Genomic DNA, 14,767 nt, shown 5'->3' with positions numbered 1-14,767 from the left:
GAGGATAGTTTCATGAAAATGTACATCTATGCTGACTAGAGTTTAGTAGAAATGGGACTTTATCTGAAAGGAGAAGATAGATAATTGAGTTGTCCACTTGGACTGAAACAAAAGGATCCCAATGCTGAATGGAAAATTTTTAGCAGATGCTCTGCAGGACTGTGCTATCGAGGATCAGATCTGCAAATAAAGGGATAGAGGGATATAGGGATTGTGCTCAAGATATTATGAGCATGGCTCATCAGAACAAGCCTGAGGGGCTACAATATCTGATCCTCATGTTACCTTCTGTCCCAAGTACCACAGACATTGCCAGCTTTACCCCTCCCTCTGTCCACCAGCCCGCTGCCCACCTCCCCCCACTTCATTCATCAGCACACTGCCCAGCTCCTCCTCCCCAACTCCCTTCCACCCACAAGCCCCCTCCCCACCTGGTCCATCAGCCCATCACCCCCTTGTTCAATCACTACACAGCAACAGAAAACAATGCTGAAATGGAAATCCACAAAGATGCTGGACTCTGGTCAAATTTCAAAAAATAACCAAATGGTAAACACTTTATTACGGCACATCAGGTTGATCGTAAATGTGGAAACCAAAGAAAATAGGTTGCCTGAATATAAAAGCTTTGCAAGAAAATTAACTGACTGCACATTGCCCCTGACACTCATCTCCTGAGATTCGACACACACACACACACATTTGTGTAGGCTCTCTTCAAGAATGATGTGATTCAACAAAAGTGCATCATAATGGCCACTTGCATAGAAGTTATTTTACAAGATTTCATTTTTAGCCATGCTAGAAGCTGAACATCTTTACACCATGGACTCCACAGGTTCCCTCCCCATGAGCAAGTGAAATCTTGTGGTAGAGACAAGCTCACAAGATAGTTGCAGGGATAATGGAAGTTCCTTAGGCACTCCTACAGAGACAGGGAACACTAATGAAGAGATACGACAGCGGCTTCTGATACTGTGTCACACTTGCTCAGTCACTTCCAAGCTCAACCAGTGGGTTGTTGATATCGAGGATATAACAACAGATTTGCTTCAAGTACATTCTTTTGAACGATAGACAAACTGAAGGCAAACTACCTGTTCACCTTATGGTTCAAACACTGCTGAAAATTCTCTCCATCATCTTGCGTCGCTCGGTTTTTAATGTTTCAGTCAGTGAGCAACAAGCTGGGTGTTGATAATATACAGCACTGAGCAGGGATGCCCAGCCAGTGGGCAGGAACATGCACAGGAGTCTGCAGTCTTCTGGGAGCAGCCCAGCAAAATGACTCGGGCCTTCAAGCTGCCTTCAAGCTCTCCTGCACACCTTCCACCGCAAGCAGCAATTGAACACTAAAAGAAAACTCCTACAATTCTGTCTGGAGAGGCCGAGGGCAGGGTCTGCAATGCGTGGGGGGAGTCAGGTTTGCAGAACCAACTCCAGGGTAGCAGAAGTGGGCTGAAAGGGTGCAGACCTAGTATAGACAACGCCATGGCACGTCTTAACCAGGCAACGCCGGGAGTTACACTCGTCACAGCCTGGGATTCACTTGCTACTTGTACGTCCTTGTCAGCGATTCATTGATTCAATAGCAGCCAAAGCACAACATTGAGGAGTGACCACATCATGTGAATGGAGTTAGAGATGGGAGTAGAATTAGAACAAGCTATTGCAATGTAACCCAGGCCAACTTTATTTTATTCTCATATTTATTAAACTCTGTCCCTTTTTACCATGGAATCTAGCCACATAAGCAAGTCACGCTGTAATGACACTGTCTTAGCAGTGGTGGCCCTGTACCAGGACAATACAATGGATCGGTACACTCCATAATCAACATTGGCAGAAGAATGTACAAAGGACAAAGTTGACAAAGTGAAGAGTGAGCTGAGATTTTTAATTGCACATAGAATGTCATTTCCAGTCACCCCACTGGAACAGGATTAGATGCACCAGCATTAGGTTGGAACCGCTCTTTCTTTGGGTCTAGTGCTCACCTCACGGCATACAAATCTCCTCGGAACTAAGTGATTTTTAAAAATAATCAGTCAGCCTTAATGCCCGAGTGACCGGGTGGGCTACAACGTCCCTCTACACCTTCTCCCAGCCGAGATGAGTAGTTGGCATGGGTCCAAGTGCTGATGTATTTTTACTGGAGTTAGAGGAGGTGCAGTCCTGTGTACGACCAAGAGTGGGAATATACATAGTCCACGTTGAGCCAGTGGCCATAAAGCTCAACGTGAATCGGCACAAGCCAGTCCCAATAGTGTTACAACCACCAAGAAATTTGTGTTCACCCTCACGTTCCTCCAGCCTCTGCAACGAAACGAATTTGCTCATCTCCCTCCAAAGGATCCAAAATCACAGGTGCTTTTTAAATACTTCCTTTAAAGTGTTGGTGGGGAGGAGGTGGGTTTGAATTTGGAGTGCTCCTCGCCCGAAACTTTGGTGAGCATTAATACAACACTGGTAAAGGATGATTAAAGAAAAATAAAGACTTGGGAATAATAGACACTGGCAACCAACAAGGCTCCAACTCTCTCTGCCACTGACTCCCAGCTATAGTGGATTCACTTAGATTTCCTCGTTCTTAAGTTGGTGTGTCCTGCCCATTGCTACCCCCTCCCTCCCCAGATGTACCAACTTGGCGATCACTCCCAAAAACCAAAAGAAATACCAAATCACAATCGCTCCGTGCAGTCTATATTATACAGCTAATTTAAATTTTTAAAACAACCACGTGGCGACCCACTCAGTCCTTGCGGAGGTTTTTCAGCCGTTTCTCCAGGTCAGCATCTGCGTCTTCCAAGACAGCCGGCTCTGCCTTTTTCCCGGCAGCGACACTGAGTGATGCTCCAGTGCTTGGCAGATCTAGAAGGCGAAAGGAACATCCTGGGGTTAGCTGCCTGGGGAATGGACCAGGCCAAAGACCTCTGACTGCTACAGCTGGAGATGACCTTTCCACTGTGATCAAAGAGCTCCAGAGACCAGAACTCTTACCCATCACACCCGCACTGGATACAATCCCAACTGCAGAGAGTTGACGCAACATTTAACCTGATATGCTGCTCTCCAAGAAAAATCCACGCTGCAATAGGTAATGGCTTTCAGATGAGACAACTGTCTGCTACCTCAGGTGGACATGGAGACCCTGGGGCTGCACTCAGAGGCATGGTCAGTAATTACTTCTCACAACCTATCTCACATTTACCCGTCTGATTCCCACACCTGGCTACTGTTTTAGTTATATTATCAGACAGAGCTTAACAAATGTTCACCAAAAGCAACCACAAGAGCTTAGACCTGCTATGCACTATTCAATAAGATCAAAGCTTATCTGCTGTTGGCCATGATACTTGCTGTCCATTATGCTTATGGTGTTTAGGGCAGCAATGAAGGATGCAGTCCATTTGGAAGGATTCTTCATTGCTGTTTCCATAAAAATTGTTTTTGGGCCAGTCTGGGTCATTCGCCCTGAGCCGAACCCACAAACCTGGCAGTGGACCACTCTTAGTCTAGCTTCTACCCTTTGACCTGTTTGGCATGGGTGACCCAACCAAGAGCCAAATCACAAGGTCCTGACTCTAGCCAACAAAGCTCTCCAGGTCATTGAGGCACACAAGTCTCCAAAACCCACGATAAGGTTGTGGTCCTCTTGGAGGGGTGCCCACAATATTTTCCTACTGAGTCCCATAACCCTAAATTCCTTTGACATCACTGGATATAAAGCACTCAGGCATATCCAGCAGTCTTGAAAGGGTTAGGGTTCAGGTGAGGGTTTTAATGCAGGTGCTCCTTCCCCACACCCCTCCCCCAGGGTCTCACTAATACACTGGACCTTCCTGCCTGTCAGGTAGACTTCACTGAACTGTGTATGGCTGTAGGGTACTCAAAAAGCAGGGAAGCAGACCGTTTCACCCAACTCCATGCCAAAAGGGTTGCCCAGTGAGCCATCCCATCCCGAGTTTGTCCTACAGCCCTCCATAAGGAGACAATAAATTTCAAGAGCTTCCGATAGAGAGAAGAAAACGGGTACAGTCTGCTCATTAGCTCGCCGGTTCAATGTGTCGGCTGCATGCTACAACATTATTCAGCTGGCTGAACCCACCTTTCACCCCTGTGATACTTACTAGACAGCTCATCAGTCAGGGTCAGTCCAAGTTCATCCAGGACCTGAGACACGATAGCGTCACTGAAATACAAGAGAGATACACATGTACTAGTTTATTCTTGGTGTTCACTGTGGTGGGAGCAGAGATGTGGAGCCTGATGCCAAGATTTCTCTCTCTGCGGATTTGAGTTGAGAAACAACACTCAGTCCCTGAAAGAATGATGGTCATGCCCTCCTGCAGCTTCACCCAACTCCCCAGACAGGCATGCAGGCTGTTTAATCCCATCTGCACACAGGAACAGGAGATTCCATTCAGATCTCCAGCTTGTTCCCTCATCCCGCTGCAGCACGGCCGACTCAAATCCCTACGAAATGCTGGAGGAACTCAGCAGAGTCTATGGAAAAGAGTACACAGTCGACATCTTGTGTGTGTTGCTTTAGATTTCCAGCATCTGCTTGTGACAATCAAACTCCTTTCCTTTTACATTCCCCAGTACTCAGAGCCAGCAACCAAATCCACTAACAACAGACTCCCATTACCAACCTGCACACTGCACTGGAATCCATGGATCCCGCACCAGCCTCCACAACCCCCTCGACTTGAGATATGGAACTCCTCATGACCAGTCTCCAGCCTCAGATTTTGAGGAGGAGGGGGGGGTAGGAAAGAGTACTATGTTTTCCTCCATCCAGCCTGTGTGAAATGTTTCCAGAAATTGCCCAGCCTAATGTTAATGATTTGCCTCTAAACTCCTCTCAATTACAATTTCCCACTATCCGAAAGTAGAGTGTTCCTATGAAACCTTTCATAAGCCGAAATGGCATAAAGCGAAGAAGCAATTACCATTAGTTTATATGGGAAAAAGTTTTAAGTGTTCCCAGACCCACAAAATACCCTACCAAATCATACCAAATAACACATAAAACCTAAAATAACACTAACATATAGTAAAAGCAGGAATGATATGCTGCTAGCAGAACCAATAGTAACATTGGCAGCTTTCAAGATTCTTTCTCTCAGTGTGTAAATAGTATGAATGGTGGACGCAGGCAAGTTCAACGCACAATGTCTTTATTTTGTTCACTATGATTGAAACACTTAATTACATCCAGCTTTATGCTAGCATAACACCCTTACGAGCTCTCTTAGGCTTTTCTGATACCTTAGGACACATCTTGCTTTCGTAAAAGCGAACATTCCTCTTCAGATTTCTTTTGGTTAGCGAAAACAGGTACTAATGTAGGTCTTTCGTAAAAGTGAAGTGGCGTAAAGCGAAGTTTCGACAAGTGGAGGATACTTGTACTGTAAACACCATTAGAAAGTACACAACTTACACAAGCTTAATATCTTTTGATCTTTCTGTATTATTGAATTGACTCTGTGTCCAAGTCAAGGATAATACATCCCTCTGACGCAACCACAGCCAAGTGCAGACTTAACCAAATTTCCACTGTTTTGGTTGCTGGTGATCTGGAGTTTCCTGTTTAACGAATTGCTGATGTCCAGCGTCTCACCCTATTCCAGGAGGCAGTAGCACACTCTGCCTGTTCCACTACTTTGTACTTGGGGCCTCAAAATAAAAGCTTTGTATTGCTAGGTGAATGTCTTTGATGATTAAGATTCATCCGCCACTGTCAGTAAAGTGGTGACAAACTTTTCATGGCCCGAAGCCACCGCAGTTCAATGCATGATGCAACAGAGAAAGCCCTGCAGCTTGGAAGGAACACAGCGATATGCTACACACACAGCTTTTCTGTGGGCATGGACATGCTTAAATCACCTTTCACTTCCCTGGGCATCAGCAACCCAGTCAGCTCTTGTTTTCCCCAGGCAGCTGATAACCCAACACTGACTCTCCAGGGAGACTGAATTTGAATCACAGTTGAAGGATAGAGGGATATTTCTGCCTCTATCACAAACAAACCCCTGCATTCATGGATCCAGTGCTATTGCAGAGCACCAGGTATTAGCAGAGTGACCTAGCTCCGAGCTTGCCTGCTGAGTACATGTGCACACAATGCCTTCTGTCAGTACTTTGACGAAGAAGAAAAAACTATTTCCAAGTCTGCTAACCAAGAGACAAGTTTAACAGAATCCTTTCAAAGAAGGATGGATGCATGGAGAGTGAATCTCTGTTGAACTGCCAGGAACAGGCAGAGCGGTATACTGTCCTCTGGAGCAGGGTGAAGCACTGGACATCAGTAGTTCTTAAAAAAGGGAACCAAAGTAGTGAACCACCACCACTGCTGGGAGTTTGACACATCTCAGAGCTCAAGTCCTGGCCAAGAGTGAAAGTAATCCAACAGCCAAAATCACCATCCAGAGGACCATGGCTGGCAGCTGTGTGGGAGCACAGTTCCCTAAGAAACATCAAAGAGTTCCCCAAGAAACACCACCCCAATTTGGAAATACATCCACATTCTATCATTGTAAATCCTCACAGCCATACCCAAAATTGCTGTGGGAACAGTTGCACAGGTTCTAAAAGGTGGGCTTACAACTGACTTCTCTATACCAGCTTTGTCAACATTACATCCAGAGATGAATAATAAAGAATCCCAAATTATGAAGCGGATTGCGCCTGCTCCCTGGACTCAAAAGTCACAACCCATGAGATACTCTACACTTACCTCTCTTCTTCGTCATCTTCATCGCCCATGGCATCATCAATGGCGTCATTCATCATTTCCTCTTTCATGTCCATGATCTCTGTCTGCTTCTCAAATTCCATCATGATCTTCTGAATCTGAGGCAACTTCAGCTGCAAGGAGAAGGAAAGGTCAGGACTTTGAGTGCAAGAAGACTCTCACCACCAGCTACAATTAATCCAAACCTTCAACAACATTTCTCTGCAGCGACATGGAGTTCAGGTTTGGATGAACAGGTCATTGAAACTGGAAGAGTTTTGATGATGATCGATCATAAAGAAAAAAATTAGGAAGGTGCCCGAGGATCAAAGAGAAGCTGGTGCTTAACGTGGGTGGAATTTGCCAGCACCCAGATGCCAGTTATGGTCACTGTTATAGAAAAGACATGGTCAAAATGGAAAGAATACAGAGAAGATTTACGAGGTTGTTGCCAAGACACAAGTGCCTGAGATATAGGGAGAGGTTGGCCTGGCTGGGTCTTTATTCCTTGGAATGTAGGAGAATGAACTTTATGGAAATGTTAGAGTGAAAGATAAGTGGATGATAAGTCTATCACAGGGTAGGAATGTCAAAAACTAGGAGGCATAGATTTAGCTTGAGAGGGGAAAGATTTTAAAGTGTTCTGAGAGGCAACTTTTTCCATGCAGAGGGTGGCGAGGATACGGAATGAGCGCAGGAAGTGGTTGGGTCAGGTACAACAGAGTCACTACAGCAGCAGCTACATGGAGGATGGGACCTGGAAGAATGCAGAAATTGGGACTAGCTAGCTAGGTATCATGATTCAGCACGTAGCGCTCTCCCTCTTCCAAAATATCTCATCTCCTGCTCCTCACAGCTGTTGATGAATTATATTTTTAGCATTTTTTGAGGCTGTCAGGGGCTCAACGAACAGCCGCCAGTTAACTCTGCACTGCTACACTGTGCTACTTGTATGACTGAGCAACCACGAAAGCCCTGCTCTCTGCATTCCTTTCCTCACGTTCTTCATCCACCCCTCACGACTCTTGTTGTCTTCAGTCACCAAACCCATTCCTCAACACACCAAAGAAAACCAGGAAATAGGAGAAGGACCTCCAAGCTGAGCCACCATTCCATATGACACCCACCCCCCCCCCACCCCCATTGACCTACCCAGGTCTCGGTTCCTTCTCTCTGCCTGGTCCCCAATGTCCTCGATTGCCTGGTCTTTCAGAAGCTTGGCTGCTTCCTCTTTCAACAGGCCCAGTGATCCAGCCTCCACAGCCCACCAGGGTAGATATTTCCAGAAATTCATCACTCTCCAAGATAAAATTCCAACCTGCCCCCTAATTTTGTAACCATGACCCCTCATTTGAGACACTCCCAGTTACAGAGACATCTTTGCATAATCCTGCTGTGCCACTCCCCCCACCCAGGAGCTTATGCACTTCAATAAAATCCTCATTGTTTCTAAAATCAGAAAAATATAGATCTAATTTCCCAAGCCACCCGTGATAGGACAACCCTCTCATCCCAGGAATTGCCTAGTGAATTATTCATGGAACATCCCCAATGCCAGTTTATGCCTTCTTCAATAAGGAACAGATTCAGCTGTTTTCCTCGTCTTTACTACAGTATTTCACCACACACCCAACTCGCTTCACAAGCAAAACCTTACCTGTTGATTCATGGTAGCCATGGCCTTGGTGACTCCTTTCATGGCCTGGGCCATGGTGTTGTTTGATTTCAGAGTCTGGATCTTCAGTGACACGGCCTGGATGTTTGCCTTCATCATAATGAACTTCTTCACATAGCGACGCGTTCGCACCAAGTCTTTTGCCATTATTTTCACTGCATCCTAGGGTTTGGCAAAAGAATACCATTCATAGGTACTGTCGAGATATTCAGTCCAGAAACAAGCTGCCATTTCTTTCCCCACAACAAGACTTTTTTTTAAAATACTGTTGAATTTTAAGCTAAGTGGATAAAAGGAAAAACTTAGAGCACAAAACGAGACCCACGAAATCCAGCTCCTTCCTCCACTTTATTCGAGTCACTACTCCACAGCTCCAGTGACCCGCCCTTCAATCCCATACCGTTTGTAAGCTTTCCTTGTGACTCTGGCTTCCCCCACATCCCAAAGATTTAATTAAGTGGTAGAATGTGGGGAACACAAAATGGCATTGGCATTAATGTAATTGGGAGCTTGAAAGTCAGCACAGACTTGGTGGGCTGAAAGGCCTTGGTATGAGACTCCAAATCAAATCCCTTCACTGCACCCTGGTTTTCCTCAGTTACTCATTCAACCCCTTCTTACATGTTCCTCAGTTACTCATTCAACCCCCCTTACATGTTCCTCAATTACTCATTCAATCCCCTCTTACGTGTTCCTCTACTACTTGTTTCAATTCTTCCCCAGTTCCACTTTGTCCACACTCAGCAGAGGACTTTCTCCTGACCTTTAAGTTAGATCTCATGGTAGCTACTACACTTAACACTCCTGGCTGTAGACTCCTCCACAGAACCACACCTTCATCAGCCTGCTGGGAGACCTAGCAAGGGTTTTACCACATCGTCCTTCAGCTCTCCCTTTTCCAGCCTGCATGGTCCACTAAGCGCTTAGTGCACAGACTGCACACCATCAGTACTGGATTCATAGCCACACAGAATGGAAACAGGCTCTTCAGCCCAACTGCTCCATGCTGACCACATTTCCAATCCAACCTGGACCCATTGGCCCACATCGCACTGAACTTTTCTTATCCGTGTACTTATCCAAGTGACTTTTAAATGTTGTTAATGTACCTGCCTCAAACTCATTCCCTCTATAGAATATCCTCCCAGGTTCCTCTTAATTGCTCCCCTCTCACACTAAACCCATGCCTTCGCTAATCTGGGCGAGAAACAAGAGTGACATGAGCAAAAGGGTTTTTGTTTTACACACTAGAGTGGTTCTGCTCAGTAAGGGAAGTTGTGGCAGTCAAAACGGAGTGAGGTACTACTCCATCTTAGTGGTCTCCAACCTGATTTCATCAATATTGATTTCTTTATCATCTGGTAACAATTCCTCTCTGTTCCTCCAATCCTTCTGACCCCTTTACCCCTTCATTCTCCACTCCTGCATCTTCAAGAACTGCCTGTCACCTTCACCTTCCTCTCTCTGGTTGTCCACCTCCTTCCCTTTATTCCAAAATCTACTAGAGCCATGGATTCCTTCTTCAGCCCTTCGCTGACACCAGGGCAGCATGGAGACGTAGTGGTTAGCTTTACGGTACCAGTAACCCAGGTTCAAATCCTGCCACTGCCTGTAAGGAGTTTGTACGTTCTCCCCTGTGACTCCGTGGGTTTCCTCTGGGGGCTCCGGTTTCCTCCCATAGTCCAAAGACATACCAGTTAGTGGAAATCGGTCATTGTAAGTTGACCTGTGATTAGGCTGGAATTAAAATCGAGGCATTGCTAGACAGTGTGGTTCAAACGACTGGAAGGGCCTATTCTGTGCTGTATTTCCATAAATAAAACTATCACCTCCCAGATTCACACAACACTCACCAGCTCATGCCCATCCCCCTCCTCCTACCCCTTTCATTCTGGCTTCTGCCCTCTTCCTTTCCAGACCTCATGAGGGGTCTCAGCTACTGTTCAGTTCCCTCCACAGCTGCTGCCTGACCTGCTGAGACCCTCCAACTGTGTTGCTCTTGATAATAAAGGATGTAATGTGTGAAAGAATGAGGAAGAACGGGACCAGATGGTCTCCGTCACGATGGGTGATGCTGCAATCACAAGGGCAGTCCTGCTGAAGGGTCTCGGCCTGAAACGCGACTGTACTCTATTCCATTGATGCTGCCCAGTCTGTTGAGTTCCTCCAACATTTTGTGTGCGTCTCTTGTTTGCACACTGAATACATTTTCAAACTTCAGCAAATGTTTTTCCTCACACTTCTCTTCCGTGTCACCGACCCTTTCACTGCTCACACAGGCCTAACGATGAAGCCAAGATATCAGCTTCATCGTTATCCAATGGTTAAGTTCCCAAAGACTGGAAGGTCACCAATGCCTTTGCTTTGTTTAAGGAGAGTAGCAAGGACAAGCCAGGAAGCCACAGGCTGGCCAGCCTGCCATCAGTGATGGGAAAGTCACTGGGGGGAATTCTGAGGGGCAGTATCTTCTAGCATATGGATAGGCGGAGGCTGATTAGGAGTCAGCATGGCTTTGTGTCTGCAGTAAGTTGTGCTTGATAATGTTTTTTTAATTTTTGAACAGATAACTGAAAGGTTAAGGTAATGCATGTAATCCATTTGAACTTCAGTAAGGCCTTAGATTAAGTCCTGCATGCTAGGTTGGTCGGGAGGGTTAGGTTCCACAGAATCCTGGATAAGCTAGTTAGAGGGATTCACAACTGGCTCGAAGGTAGGAAGGTGGTGGCACTGAAGGCTGTTTCACAGAATGGAGGCCAGTGACTAGTGTAATGACATAGGGAACCCTTATTACTCATTATTTCAATGATTTTGGATGTGAATGCTCAAGGTTAGATCAGTAAGCTTATGTATATTACCAAGCTAGGTATTGTTGATAGCGGAGGCTATAACAGATTACAGCAGGGCCTTGATCTGTTAGGGAAGAGGCTGAGGAGCAGCAAATGGATTTCAGTACAGGCAAGTGTGAGTTAGTGCAAGTTAGAAAGTCAAACCATTGTAGGACTTAGACGATGAATGGCTGAGTACTAGAAATGTGAGCAATAGAGTGTAATGGAATAGAGGGACCTGGAGCACAAGTGCACAGTTTGTTGAAAGTGGTATCACAGGTAGACGGTGGTGAAAAAGGCATTTAGCACCCTGGTTTTCATCAGTCAGAGCACTGAGTACAGGAGCTGGACATTACGTTGCTGGTGACGTTGCACTTGGGGAGGATTGTTTTCCTTAGTTTGTTATCGGAAAGACATGGTTAAACTGGAAAGAGTGCAGGAAAGATCTACCAGAGCATTGCCAGGACTAGCGCATCAGGGTTATGGGAAAGGTTAGCTGGGGTGGGTCCTTATTCCTCGGAGCGTAGGGGAACGAGGGGTCACCTTATAGAAATGTTTACAATCACGAGAGACATAGATGAATAGTAGAAGTCTTTCCCTAGGGCAGGAGAGTCCAAAACTGGAGAAGGGGGCATAAGTTAATGATGAGAGAGAAAAGATTTTATAGGGTCCTTTTTCACATAGAGAATGGTGAGTACATGGAATGAGCTGCCAGAGGAAGAGAGTGAGACAGGTAGAACAGTATCATTTATAAGCATCTTGGATAAATACATCGGGGGGCAAGACTTAGGCAGACATGGGTCAAGTCCAAGAAAATGGGGCTAGCTGGTTGGACACTGGGGTCATTATAGACTCACTGGGCCAAAGGGCCTGTATCACACAGACACACATAATTCATGAAAACATAGTGGACTGAATTCGAAACTGGCTTGGCCATTTAAGTCAGAGTGTAGTGCAGGAGTGCAGGCTGCTATTCTCACTGAGGACCTGTGACCACTCGTGTTCCACAAGGATGAACACCAGGAGATTTTTTGTTTGTGAATGACCAGGATGAAAATGAAGATGGAGATCTGTGACCACTCGTGTTCCACAAGGATCAATGCGTAGAGTTTTTTGTTTGTGAACCACCAGTGTGAAAATGATTAGTAAGTTAGCAGCGACACAAAAATTGGCAGAGTTGTGGATAGCAGTCAAAGGATACAGCAGCATATAGACCAGTTGGAAATGGCAGATGAGGTGTATTCTGATGGAGGTCAAATGCGGTAAATGACAGGACCCTGAGGCATAGGTGCAAGCAGATGCTCAGTTTAATTCATCATCTTGGTTGGAGCAGACACCGTGGGCTGAAAGGCTTGTCCTTGTGCTTTTGCGTCTCTCTTACAGAGACATAGCTATTGATTACAACATCTGACAATATTAATGGCACCATGGTTTAGCTACTGCACTGGTAATGCAGAGGCTTGAACTCAAGTACTGTTGGGCCAAGAATCGTGATTTAAACCTGTGCATTGATGAAGCATTGCTGATGTTTCTCAATCACGATGACTTGAAGGGGTACTATTATTAGTAGAGCTCCCCAACACTCTCTGGATCTTACAGGGGTTCCCAAACTGGGGCCCACGGGCACCTCAGTTAGTGGGACGGGTCTATGGCATAAAAAGGATGGCAAGGTGCCCTGAAAGGTGGGCAAGGTATGCGTCTTGAGAGTGAGCATTTGACAGCTGTGGGCCTGTATTCACTGGAATTCCAAAGGATGAGAGGTGACCTATTGAATGGTGAAAGGCCTTGATAGAGTGGACATGAAGAGGATGTTTCTTATGGTGGGGGAGTCCAAGACCAGGAGGCACAGCCTTAGAGTAGAGGGATGTCCTTTCAGAATGGAGTTGAGGAGGAATTTCTTTAGCCAGAGAGTAGTGAATCTGTGGATTTCTTTGTCAAAGGCAGATTTGGAGGCCAAGCCTTTACGTATATTTAAGACAGAGGTTGAAAGATTATTGATTGGTCTGGACATGAAGGGATACAGGGAGAAAGCAAGAGACTGGGGCTGAGAGGAAAATTGGATCAGCCATGATGAAATGGCAGATCAGAGTTGATGGGCCAATTGGCCTAATTCTGCTCCTGTATCTTATCAGATGTGTTCTTGATAGGTTTAGTGGGCTCAATTTTGCCCATTGTGTCCTCCCTATTACCTCCAGATTTCACCACTGGTCCACACACCAGGTGCAATTTACAGTGACCCTCTGGACTGTGAGAGGAAACCCGAGCACCTGGAGGAAACTGACACAATTACAGGCAAATTCCACACACTCAGGTCACCGGGAGAGAGTGGCTCTCCCAGACACAGCACTGCGCCTTCTGTCAGGAAGAGGAACACAAGTCTTTTTATTCTGATCTCTGTTCTAAGTGATCCAGCCCATCAGGTTACTCTCCTCTGGAAGAATTAGCTCCTGAAAAGGCTTTGCGCGCACATACCATCTGCCCCTGTTTGGCCATTTTCTTGATGTCCGCAATGATCTTCTTCTCCTGCTGCTCCAGCTTTGTTCGCTCGCGGTCCAGCTCCCTCATGGCCCGGTTCAGTGCCCGCTGGTTCTGCCGGAGCATCTCCTCCGGGGTCTTTCTTCTTCCGAATATGGCATTCATGGTGCTTCACTGAACTCTGGCAGAGGAAAGCAAAGAATATCAGGCTCGGCGTAGCTTACAACTCTAATCCCTCTTTTTCTAATCCCTCTTTTTCCACCAACAGCAGATTTCCAAGCCTGGTTACAAGTTTTCAAAGATAGCTACAAGCCCAGAAGCCCCAAAGGCTACCACCAGCCTTCCACAGAGCCTTGGAGGACCCCTATCACAGACTTCATTAAAATAGCAGCTGCAATACTACAAATCTTAAAAGCATCCATGTTGTTGATAATTATCTACCTTCCTTCACTTTATTTTTATTCCAATTATGCTTTATTTTTCCAGATTTTGAGCAGAATGAAGATATTATTAATACTTTAAGCTATGACCAGTCCGAAAGCAGCTGTTTTCTTTATCTTTCCAGGTGCATTTATTCTCAGCAAGTTCAAAGTAAATTTATTATCAAATAAACATACGTCACCATATACAATCCCGAGAGTCATTTTCTTGTAGGCATTCAAAGTAAATTCAAGAACCATATCAGAATCAATGAAAGATCAAATCACACCCAAGAGAACAGAGAAACACCAATGTACAAGACAACAAACTGTGCAAATAGAGTTTTTAAAAAAAACTTAAATAAACAATAAATATCAAGAACGTCAGTTAAAGAGCTCTTGACAGTGAGCCCATAGGTTGTGGAAACAGTTCAGTGAAGGGGTGAGTGCAGTTATTTCAGGAGCCTATTTTCAGGAGCCTGATGGTTCAGGGGTAAAAACGATTCCTGAACCTGGTAGCATGGATCCTGAGGCTCCTGTACCTCCTTCCTGGTGATAGCAGTGAGAAGGGCGCCCACCTGGATGGTGGGCGCCCTTGATGATGATGTGCTTTCCTGCGAGTGTTTCATGTAGA

At 45.7% G+C, this 14,767-nt stretch overlaps 1 protein-coding gene across 1 annotated transcript; it reads right to left on the bottom strand.

The window, feature by feature from the left end:
- Positions 1–524: 524 nt before the first annotated feature.
- On the bottom strand, positions 525–13,894 carry LOC132383166 (charged multivesicular body protein 2a). Its single transcript, XM_059954037.1, has 5 exons — positions 13,712–13,894; positions 8,397–8,576; positions 6,743–6,873; positions 4,131–4,192; positions 525–2,871 (listed from the first exon to the last, which is right to left on the bottom strand). Exons 1-5 carry the CDS (start codon positions 13,877–13,879, stop codon positions 2,753–2,755), a joined length of 660 nt encoding a protein of 219 aa, XP_059810020.1. The 5' UTR covers positions 13,880–13,894; the 3' UTR covers positions 525–2,752.
- Between the last annotated feature and the right edge of the window lie 873 nt (positions 13,895–14,767).

This window comes from Hypanus sabinus, chromosome 29 (genome assembly GCF_030144855.1).
Source record: "Hypanus sabinus isolate sHypSab1 chromosome 29, sHypSab1.hap1, whole genome shotgun sequence".
Taxonomy (NCBI): domain Eukaryota; kingdom Metazoa; phylum Chordata; class Chondrichthyes; order Myliobatiformes; family Dasyatidae; genus Hypanus; species Hypanus sabinus.
The sequence above is the reverse complement of the archived record's forward strand: the minus strand, read 5'-3'. Positions and strand labels throughout refer to the sequence as shown.